This window comes from Lasiodiplodia theobromae (genome assembly GCF_012971845.1).
Source record: "Lasiodiplodia theobromae strain AM2As chromosome Unknown scaffold_11, whole genome shotgun sequence".
NCBI lineage: Eukaryota > Fungi > Ascomycota > Dothideomycetes > Botryosphaeriales > Botryosphaeriaceae > Lasiodiplodia > Lasiodiplodia theobromae.
In genome coordinates, this window is record NW_023336311.1 from 985,547 (window position 1) to 996,051 (window position 10,505).

At 57.1% G+C, this 10,505-nt stretch overlaps 3 protein-coding genes across 3 annotated transcripts; 2 read left to right on the plus strand and 1 right to left on the minus strand.

Annotated features, from left to right (window-relative positions):
* Nucleotides 1-3,790: 3,790 nt before the first annotated feature.
* Nucleotides 3,791-5,797, plus strand: LTHEOB_4436 (uncharacterized protein; the record flags this gene model as incomplete). The annotated part of the gene is made up of 1 exon (XM_035513470.1): nucleotides 3,791-5,797. One exon carries the CDS (start codon nucleotides 3,791-3,793, stop codon nucleotides 5,795-5,797), a length of 2,007 nt encoding a protein of 668 aa, XP_035375140.1.
* A 1,030-nt stretch (nucleotides 5,798-6,827) lies between these two features.
* Nucleotides 6,828-9,211, minus strand: LTHEOB_4437 (Clathrin/coatomer adaptor adaptin-like protein; the record flags this gene model as incomplete). Its single annotated transcript, XM_035513471.1, has 5 exons — nucleotides 6,828-7,872; nucleotides 7,922-8,350; nucleotides 8,399-8,763; nucleotides 8,816-8,891; nucleotides 8,949-9,211. The coding sequence occupies 5 exons, from the start codon at nucleotides 9,209-9,211 to the stop codon at nucleotides 6,828-6,830; spliced, it is 2,178 nt and encodes a 725-aa protein (XP_035375141.1).
* Nucleotides 9,212-9,732: 521 nt separating this feature from the next.
* On the plus strand, nucleotides 9,733-10,363 carry LTHEOB_4438 (ER membrane duf1077 domain protein; the record flags this gene model as incomplete). The annotated part of the gene is made up of 2 exons (XM_035513472.1): nucleotides 9,733-9,997; nucleotides 10,053-10,363. 2 exons carry the CDS (start codon nucleotides 9,733-9,735, stop codon nucleotides 10,361-10,363), a joined length of 576 nt encoding a protein of 191 aa, XP_035375142.1.
* Between the last annotated feature and the right edge of the window lie 142 nt (nucleotides 10,364-10,505).

A 10,505-nucleotide genomic window follows, 5' to 3' on the forward strand; every position in this document is an offset into this window, starting at 1 on the left:
TTGTGAGCGAAGGCGTTGGTTGGTTTTCAACGAATCAGGTACCTTTTTGGCGTTTTTGTATTACAAAGATAATCCATCTTGCTGGTGCAAGTCTGGCATGTACACTACGAACCGGCAATTATGCCAGGGAGAAAACGGCAGAACATGACTAGCCAGGGCCTGGTATCTGGTCTAGTTCCTTAACGATGATAATTGATCTTCATCATTGATTGAATCTGTGCTTTGGTGTGTAAGTGTCGGCAGTGAGTGATAGAGGTGAGAAGGCCTTGAGTTGATGATGACAGGCACGAATGCATCGATGCGGTTTAGCACTCTCCTGCTTGCTTTGAAATACTGCACAAGCCTGTTTGCTAGGACCGTTTAGCTCTGCCACAGCCACACTGCCCGGCTTACACAATGTCGCTCAAGCCAGCACTACCTACCCCATACTCTAGTTCTCTAGCGAGCCACAAGCACAGCCTCAGGCTTATGGAAAACGGACAAATGCACGCTTAGGGCTACACACGCATACACACCGTTTCTTCGGGCGCATTGGCAGGATTAATGCACAAGGGTCACAGCCTTTGTGGCGTTTTCCTTTTCTTTTTCTTCCTCTCAAGCCACAAAAGTGTGGCTGGAGCCGCAGCACAGCACCACACGATCCTGCAGGATTCGTGCGGCCTCGGGGGGTCGAGGTATTGCTAGGGAGCCGTGGCCCCACCATTAAGGCTGCGCAAAAAGGTGTGCATGCAGATTTGCACACCCTGCTACCAACCTCTCCCCCTGTCACCCCGCTGTGGCGCGTGCTCACTTCTTTCTGCTGCTGCCGCTGCCGTCCTGAGGCGTCTGGGTTCTGGACTCTCTCCCTCTTGGCTCTTTCAGGCGGAGGGCCCTGGGCTGGGCGTCGACCGAATAGGCTATGCTCCGAGGCGGCATCCGCACCGCCTGCCTTGCCTGACCGGGCTCGAGACCAGGGTGACAGCAGCACGCGGGCCGCGATGACGACTGGAGTACGACGATCGGACCTGAGTGATTAGTACCAGACGAATGGCGCTGGCCGTAAGCTAGCGCAACTTGCTTCTGTTATGCAGGTCGCTGCCCCAACGCATTTTAAGGTCATCTGGAGAGGATACGAGCGGGAAAGACAAGTTATTGGAGAAGTAAAAGCAATCGTATCAAAGCGGATGCCGCTACACTAGCGGTTGTGCACACACCACAGGTACCTGCTCATTGGTACGCCTGTGCAAAAATGCAGAGTGCAGAAATGCTAGCACGTACTCCACAGCGCGCGTTGTTGTTGTCGATCCATGTGAGGCAGCAGCGTGTTTGCCACCCACCCACAAAAAAAAAAAATAGAGAAGTGATTATTAAGGGCTGAATCAGGCTATGCTTCTTCCTTGCAAGTGGTACAGGCGCGTGAGTGAGCGCGGCAAGCGGGCGTTGCCGCGCGGACCCGAGAGGGTGGGTGGTAAGGTTCAGGGGCTGACGAGTAGCAGGGATTAGGATGAGAAGACGGGTGAGGAGCGGAGATGGAGGGTGGAAAGGCATCGAAGACGGCAGAACAGAGAGCAGATGAAGGGAAAAAAAATTCTTAAGTGTGTGTGTGTGACTGAACAATTTCGAAAAGAGGAGGAGGAAGGGTAGTTACGCATGATGGTGGTGATACGGCGGGATGAAGCAGGCATATGGGAGGGTCGCGTGATTTGCCGATTGGCTACAGCTTTTGTGAATGGTCGGCACATTAGGGAGGTAGGGGTGGTGAAGACTCAGAGGCGGAAGCCAAGTCCGCGGGCCTGTCTGATATGGCACAAAGCGTCTGTTTGTGCAGTATTGATGGCGCTCACTGGATGGGAAGAAGATGGGCGAAGGCAAATGTCAACTGGTTGCTGAGCAGCAGTCAGGTGGGGGCAGAGCAGGGAACCAAGGCAGAAGCAGCTCGTTGGTCGGATGTTCCCGTTGCCGCTGTTGGTGGTGGCAGAAGCCAGGCAGCGATTGAAGTCGATGCTAAGTGCGCGTACTACACCTTTACGCAGCGAGCTCCAGCTCCTCAAGGGTTACAATAGGCAAAGTGTGCCTTACAAGTTACACAGAAAGTGCGCAGTGCAAGGCGGTTGCCGCGGCTGTTTACCCGCCGTTTCGGGCTTCCATTCAGCTGATTCCGGCGTCGTGGGAATAACAGGCCGGTTGGAAGATCTGACACAGGGCCGAACTGGGTAGGATGCGGGCGGGGGGCCGGTCTGCAGGGACGGCTCCAAAGTCGAAGGTGCAAGCTGAAGGTGATTGTTAAGCAGCAAGATAGCTCTGGCCGCGCGTTCCGTGTTGGGAAGGGCGGAACAAGGCGCATGGGGTTGCAGAAATTTCTCTCTGCCTTTTCCTTTGCCTTTGCCTTGGCCGTTGAAGGCAAGCGATGCGTGGTAATTCTTGTACGACCGGAGAAGATGGCGGTGCAGAGGCCGCTTTGGCTGTCTCAGTTATGGAAAGCCCGGCGAAATGAGGTCAGGGTTGGCGGATGATGGGCGTTTTGGGGGCCGTCACAGGTAATAATAGTTGCACGAGCTGTGGCTGATGCGTCATGGCAACTTGTCTCTTTTCCGGACCGGATGGAGTAGCGGGGCCCCGAGTGGCCGGGCTGCTGTTGGTGATGTGGTGCACTTTTTTTACTGATGCGAGAAGACTGAGCGCGGTGGTGAGGTGAAACGCGGAGGTGAAGCACGGAGGTGAAGCGGGCCCAAAGTGGATGCGGCGAGGCAGACTCGGCGTGAAGAACGGGCAGGCGCGTCTGGAGCGCGGTAGCGGTCGCTCCTGCCAGGGCAGCTGCAGATGGCGTGCCGTCGCGCCCGCTGCAGAAGCACTTGCCTGACATCAGCGCTCGTTCGCAGCCACGCGATCGCCGCCGCGCCTCCACGAAAGCGAAACAAGCCCTCGCCCGCACCACTCAGCTGCCCGTCCGCCGACCATGCGGACCACCTGCTGCTCATGTCACCCGCTGCAGGGCCGGTCCGCACTCCATCGCCCATCGCCCATCCCGCAACTCGGGTGCGCAAGCAGCAACCGTGCCCTGCGGCGGCGGAGCCAGAGCCCGGCCGCGCGCTCGTCGTGTTGCTCTCAGGTACGGTGCGACGGCGTGTGTGGCTCCCCTTTCTGGCGCTGACTGCCCGGGTGCGAGGCGCAGCACCACGCGCGCGCTACCCCAGAGCGGCGTCGACAGAGACCGACCCGACCTCGTTGGGCCCCCGGCCGATGATGCGCGCTCGCATCGCCGGGGCCGGCGGTGCAAGTCTGTGTAATGTATGTAAAGTGTGCAGAGGTCCAGAGGCCGCTGGGCCAGGCAGCGAAGCTCAACACGCTAGTTAAAACGTCGCCCACTCACGCCCGCCTGCACTCCGTCGCTCCCTCACTCGTCCAGCCCTGCTGCACTCCTCGGTGACTTGCATGCGCTCGCCGGTCGCCCTTCGTTGAAGCCTCTCACTGAAACTTCAGTACTCGTGGGCTGCCTTTATATCAGGTGTACCTGTCTCACTCCCGCAAAGTCACCTGCCGCCTCCCGACGACCTCAAATACACCCTTCACGCGCTATACCTAAATGACCCTTTGTTCCTGACCTCCTGTTGCTTGTCCTCGCCCTGGTCCTGGCTTGCATACCCGTCCGCTCTGTCGCCTTCCTGTTCCTGTGTCGACGACACTTCCAGCTACTTCCTGCAACAACCATCTCAGTCAAACAAAGCGAAGAAGAAACGATAAAGCTCTCTCCTCTCTGCCTTCGCCCCGGCTGAGTCGGTGGTGACTGCACACACCACCCCATCTTTCGACCATGTGCATCATCGAACAACGTACTTACATCCAACCCGACGGTAAGAAAGAGACCTACGACCACGTCAAGAGTCGTTGCGAGCTCGCTGGCACTGGAAAGTCTTGCCGCAAGATCACCTACGAAGAACGAACCATGCAGGGTGCCGGCCATTCTCGTCATTCCCCTCGCATCCGCTACGCCGACGAGTCTTCTTCTCCTGCCACCGAGAGCCTTCCACCAACACCAGTCAACGGAGCCACCTTCGTTGAAGTTACACCAACCACGGGTGGATTTGGCTCACATCCTTCGCCCAAGCACCGCAAGACTGGCTCTCTTGGCCAAATTGTCTTCAACCTTGGCGGCTCTAGGAAGGAAAAGGAGAAGCAGAAAGGGAAGCCAAAGACTACGACCAAGCACTATTACGGCAGCTCGGCTGTGTCCGAAGCAACATCAGCGTCCAGTACTAGGAGCTACTCGCCCGCTCCGCCTTCACCTACCCACGAGCAGAACCTGAGCCCAACGTATCAGTATTCGCACCGCAGAAGCCACAGTGCGACCATGCCTTCAAAACCCTCCATGGCTTATGCGACCACGGCGAGGGCGGCGCGGCGGCCGGACTCACGGGGAAGAGAAGAGGTCCATTTACTCAGCCCCCAGACACATGCTGACCTCCAACTCGTAACCCCCCTGACCCAGGCTGACCCCCCAAGGGGACCACCGGGACCGCCACGTCCTCCGGCGCCTCCGGCCCATGCTGACCCGCCTTCCCCTGATGAACCTAGTCGCCGGCGGTCTCGAAGGCCTCCACCAATCGTCACGCAGCCTTCCACCAGTTCCAGCTATCGGCCTACTGCTGCTGCCTCGCGTCCACCAAACAATAGACCTCAAGATCCCAACCAGGGAGCTGCCCAAAGCGCAAACGACCGCGAGTTTGCTGAAAAACTATCTGCATCTCTCAATAATCTTCGCGTTAATACTGGGAACTCCCAACACGAAGAGACAGACGACGAACGCCAAGCTCGCATCGAGCGTGAGCGGGCTACGGGACGTGAACAGTTACGCCGCGAGCGACAAGCAGACGAGTTCTGGGCGCAGTACCACCGAGACCGACAGGAACGCCGCGAGGAGGGCCGTAAAATGAACGAGCAAAGTCGCCCAGCCGACGACTGGGAGGCCCGCCTTGAGGAAGGACGTCGCCGCGTCGAGCAGGAACACCGTAACCGCCAGCAAGAAACTCGTCACGACCCTTCAGTCGATGCTGCCGCCCCAGCTGACAGCTCTGGCGACGAAGATTGGGAAGCACAGCTAGAAGAAGGCCGTCGCCGGCTAGCTGAATTGCGACGCACTGAAGAGACGGCCACCAGCAACGCTCATGCCGCCAACCGTGAGCGTCGACCTTCTCAATCCTCCGTCAACGACCCGCTTCGCCGCCGCAACACAACAGGCGGTAGCCACGGGCAACGTCACCGTCCTCGCGTTCCCTTGGACTCCTCATCTACCTCTCGCTCCAACTCATCTGCCAATGCCACAGCTAGCTCAAGCATCGGCGCCGACACCACTGCAGACCGCGAAGCGATAGAGCGAAATCGCCTCCTTTCCTTCGAAAGAGAGCAGATGGCGCGCGAACGCCAGGGAGCTGATGTTATGCTTGCTTCTCAGATCGCTGACGCGCAGGCCGACATCCAACGTGCCGAGGCCCGTATAGCCGCGCGTCGCGACCGAGAGCAGCGCGAGCGTATGGTCGAAGGCAATTACGGTGCCTTTGCGTACGATGGAGTCAACTCATATGCCCCGCAGCCCAATGACTTCTACAACCCCCGTCTCGGCATGGGCATGGGGACTCTGAGACATGAAAACAGACGCTTGCCACCTATGACTCATCAAGGCGGCCCTCCTCTCGGGGAGCCTGGATGGGAGAGGGGACAGAGAGTTATCCATGAAGCGCGAGGTGGTGGTGGTCGGAGATCCAGAAGGTCTTCCGTTTCCTACCACCAATACCCAGCTTACCGTTGGGATGATCAGAGATAACTTGTTACTCCGACGCGCTTATACGTGGCTTTTGGTCTGTCATCTTCTACCTTCTTGCTTTCTTTTCTACCTTTTTTTTTTCTTTTTCGATTCTTCCCGTACCTACTGTCTTTTCTTTTGTCGACCTGTCCCCGACACCTAACCTCTTATGTCGGATCATGTAATGCCAAAAGCTGGCCCTCCGTATGGTTGTGTGTTCAAGGTCAAGATGACGTTTTCTTGGTTCTTTTAGGCCTTCCTTTTTTTTTTTTGGTGTCGCTTTTATTTTTAGCAGACCAAGGAAGTTTCAAGTTTGCCGCAGGGCAAGGGTCTAACAGGGCGCATGATTGGTAATGGTTGATTTGGCTTCGTTTATTGACTCATAAGGCTGGAGTAAACAAAAATAGGCATATAGCGTCACGGGATACCCTTCGGATGGATCTATTGGATGGTGTGAGGTCGGATGGGGAAGGATTCATGTCTGCCACGGCTTTGCGTCTGCCTCAGGTTGTTTTGTTTTTATTTCTTGTACATACTGAGATACCCCCCGGTGAATGGAGTTGCCACGGCATTGCTTTACATATCATATTGCTCTCTTGCCTTGAATAAGTGGATTCCTGTGGATCATGGAGAAGGCCTGTGCCACAGATAGGCAGAAGAAGAGGCTGTATATTGGTATTTACACAGAAAAAGGCTAAACCATCTGAAGATTTGAAAGCATTTCAGTCGAAGGAGAAAAAAGGGAAGGGGGAAGGCGCCTAATTCCCCCCGAGCCCCATCTGCTACTACTTTGGCCCCACCCCTTCCACCTCGACGCCAAGTCTTCACCCATCAGGCACCAGCGGTCCGTGGTTGAGTCACCTTCCTAACTCACGTTCTCCGACCGCCACCCCGGCGAGGCACATTTCCGTCCAGAAAGAACTCCTGTCCAATTATCCTACAAGCCCTAGCCAAAAGAGAAACATAAAACAAAAGAACCCCCAGGCTTGTTCTCCGCCCAGCCCACTGCTTCGAAACCGTTACAAGCGCCGCTTCCCACACACACACCTACTTACAATAGCAACAGATCGCCGTTGCCCGGTCCGACGGCCGGCTGGTATACCTGTTGCGGCTGGTTCTGGTTGACGACGTACATGTTGCTCTGGGCACCGGCAACGGGGCTGTTTCCGCCGAAGCCGCTGCCGTTCGAGATGCTCAGGTTCGACATCTGCTGGCTGCCCACGCCCGCAAAGTAGAGGTCCGCGGCATCGACCGCGCTCGCCATGTTGCCGTTCGCTGCTGCTGCGGCCGCAGTGGCGCCGGACGTGTCAATTGCCGGGGGCATGGTCCGGCTGCGCTGCTTGGCCGCGTCGGCGGCGGCAATGACGGTGGGCAGCGTGTGGCGCTGCAGCGCCGACGAGTCCTGCAGCTTCCTCTGGCGGGCGGAGCGGAACACCTGGTTGACGGGCTTGAGGTAGACGGTGGCGAGGGTGCCGACGTTGAGACACATTTCCTCCAGCGTTGCCGGGTCCAGTTTCTCCGACTCGGCCGTGATGGCGGGTTTGTCGCCCATGACGACCTTCCGAGCCGTGGCGGGGTCGGATGAAAGTAGTCGCCAGTACATGTAGCCGCGGTCGCGGAGATCCGGGTTGTCGGTCTCTTCTGTCGCCCAACGCAGGACTTTGGGCACGAGTTCTTGTCCCTTGGTTGGACGTTGGATGAAAAGCTTCACCGTGGCGGTGAGTAGTGCTAATTGCACTTCGTGAGGCTCCTCTGCAAACGTGTAGAGGAAATCGTCTAGCAGGACATCGGAGTTGTCGATACGGTCTGCGTATTGGCCAATGACCCAGATCATGGCTGCCTTGGCTTCGGGCTCGTCCAGAGAATCTAGATTCTCGCACAATGTCGAGATGATGGACTCATATTGGTTGGGGTATTTGCGGAAGATGTTCCTGATGACAACTGTAGCTTCCTGGACAATGTAGGACACCTTTGTTGCCACAAGTTCCAGCAGCGTGTTGATGCACAGCCTTGCGGCAGGCTCGATCTTGATGGCAAGCTTGCCAATTGCTCGCACGGACTTGCGCACGAAGTCGACATCGATTTCAGTGGCGTACCTAAGTGACAGTTAGCCTGATCTTGGTGGTAGAGTTTGTCTATGCTTACTCCCTCAGTTCGGTCAACACCTCCTTTATGTTGCGCTCAGTGGCAAGCATGAAGATTAATTCCAGCTTCGTCACCTTGACGTAAATGGGATCATTATATTTGCAGAAGAACACGCGGATGTCGTTGCGAAGGACCTCAGGCCGGCGCTGCAAGATTAGAAGGGCGTTGCGGAGGGCGAGGTACTGGATTTCGGGGCCTTTCGAGAGAAGGGTAACGAGGGGCGGCGAAAGCTTATTACAGAGCGAAGTGACGACTCTCTGGTCGGAAATGTAGTTCATGAGGTAGAGAATGACTCTTATGCATGTGAGAACAACGGCAGAATTCGAATGAGATAATCTTGGCGCAATTCTTTCGGCAAGGAGGGCGGCTTCTGCTGTGTCCTGCGGAACGTAATTCATCATTGCTTCGAGAATATAGGTTTGACCCCATCTGCGTCCGATTAGCTACTCGACTTCGAAGCATCGGTGGGGCACTCACTCTGAACAGTCGGGCAGAATCTGCACAATCTTGGACGCGCTGGCATAGTCGATTGTGAGCTTGATACTCTCGCTTCGTTCCCAAATGTCCATGAGAGATGCTAGCGCGCTGGAAATGACGGTGGGATTTTCGTCTCTCAGCATGCTGTTCAGCCTGTCGATCAGGTCTGAGTGCTCGACGAGATGCTTGTCGTGGTCGTAAAGTTTGGCGACACAGAAAGCAGCGGTCTTCCGCACGTATGGATCCCCGTCCTTGAGCAGGTGCTTCAGCGGGCTCACCGTAGCCTCGACGAACTCGCGGACGTGGATATAGGAGATGGTTCGCAGAGCCAAGGCGCGCACAAGAGGATTGCTATCTTCCATGTCCTGCCATGTGGTTTAGCTTGGGTCCAGATGCTAGCTGGTCGAAGGTGCTCACATTGACAATTATAGGCAACGCCTTGAGCGCAACTTCGGGCTTGATGCGCGCATAGTTGACCAAGTACAAAAAGCACCTGCGCAATATGGTCAGCACCGCCTCTTATCCAGCAGCGCTTTGGTGTGGAACTGACATCTTCTTGATCTCGAGGCTCGAAATGTTCATGCAGTTGACGATGTCGGGGAAGAGGGCGACCATGTCGTTGTTGCTCATGGTCATGTTGGCGACAATCTTCTTCAATGCGATCTTCTTGGCTGAGTGGTTCTTGTCCTTCTTGCCGCCGCTCTGAAGCTCGAGGCGCAGCTCGGCAACTTTGCCCTGTGGAGAACGCAGATATTGTAAGTGAGGGCCATCGTAGGAAAAGGCGGGCATGAACATGAGGGCGGCCGAGAACATGGTGGGGGCGGCGCATGGGCAAGGCTTGGGAGCGCGTCGCGGGGCGCTGTGGTTGCGGGCGGAATCGTCGCGATGGATGGCGATGGGGATAGACGTACCCGGGCGAAGAGCTTCGCATCCTGCCCGCCTGAACTCATATCTGCGGTGGTGCCCAGAGGAGTGGCTCTACATGCATGTGCTCCCCTCCAAGCTTGTCCCTTTCCCCCTCCAATCCGGTTCGAGGTCCGGGAGACTGTGCCGCGTCCACGTGTGTCTGGTTATCGGAGAAGCTGCGTGACCATTCCTCGCGTGGCAACGGATGCGCTGGCTGGGGATCGAGCGGGAGTCGAGCGGAGGGAGTCGGAGAGGGCGCGAGGGCTGTGAGATGATGATGGTCCTGTGCGAGAAGGGGCCGCCAGCGCCGCGGCGCCTGGCGCGCACTTCCGCCGCACCCAGCTTCCGCTCCGGGAGGCCCCAGCGCCGCCCGCAGCTCCTCCGCCGAACATCACCACCACCACAGCCATCCCCCGTCCATCGCCCAAATGTCCGTCGCCCACGCTGCGCCCCCGCCGCCCCCGCGGTGGGTCGTCGACCTCAACTCGCCGCCCGCCCCGCAGCCTGCAAAGGCCAGCATCCCCGACCCGCCGGGCTACACGGCGCCGCAGCGACACCAGCAGGGCAAGAACACCAAGGCCACCCAGCCTGCCCGCAAGCCGCCCTCCACCGAGGAGATGGACACGCTGAAGCTGAAGAAGGCCTGGGAGCTTGCCATTGCCCCGGCCAAACAGCTGCCCATGAACGCCATCGGTGCGCATTTGCTCAAGTACACCTATCAATCCAATGAGACTAATTGCCGCCCTAGGCATGTACATGTCCGGAAACTCGCTGCAGATCTTCTCTATCATGATGGTCTTCATGCTGTTTAAGAACCCTGTCAACGCTGTCATCAACATCAACCGCACCTTTGCCAACTTTGAGACCCCCGGCACCTCATCCCGTCTACTTGGTGTCAAGCTCGTCTTCGTCGCCACGAATTGCTTAGCTCTTGCGCTTGGGATTTGGAAGGTTAACAAAATGGGACTCCTGCCCACTACAAGGAGCGATTGGCTGGCCTGGGAGTCTGAGAGGCTGCCGCTGGAGAGGGCGCAGTTCCTGGGGTGGGGGTCGCAATGATCTGCAAGTTGAGAAGAAAAGAAATGGCATGACTTACGTGTTGAGCTTGGCAAATCTGAATGAAAAAGGGGACGGATTTGATGAATGGCACGTCGGGTACAGTGGGGTCGAGGGCTCAGGGCTCAAGCACACGGCCTTGTTG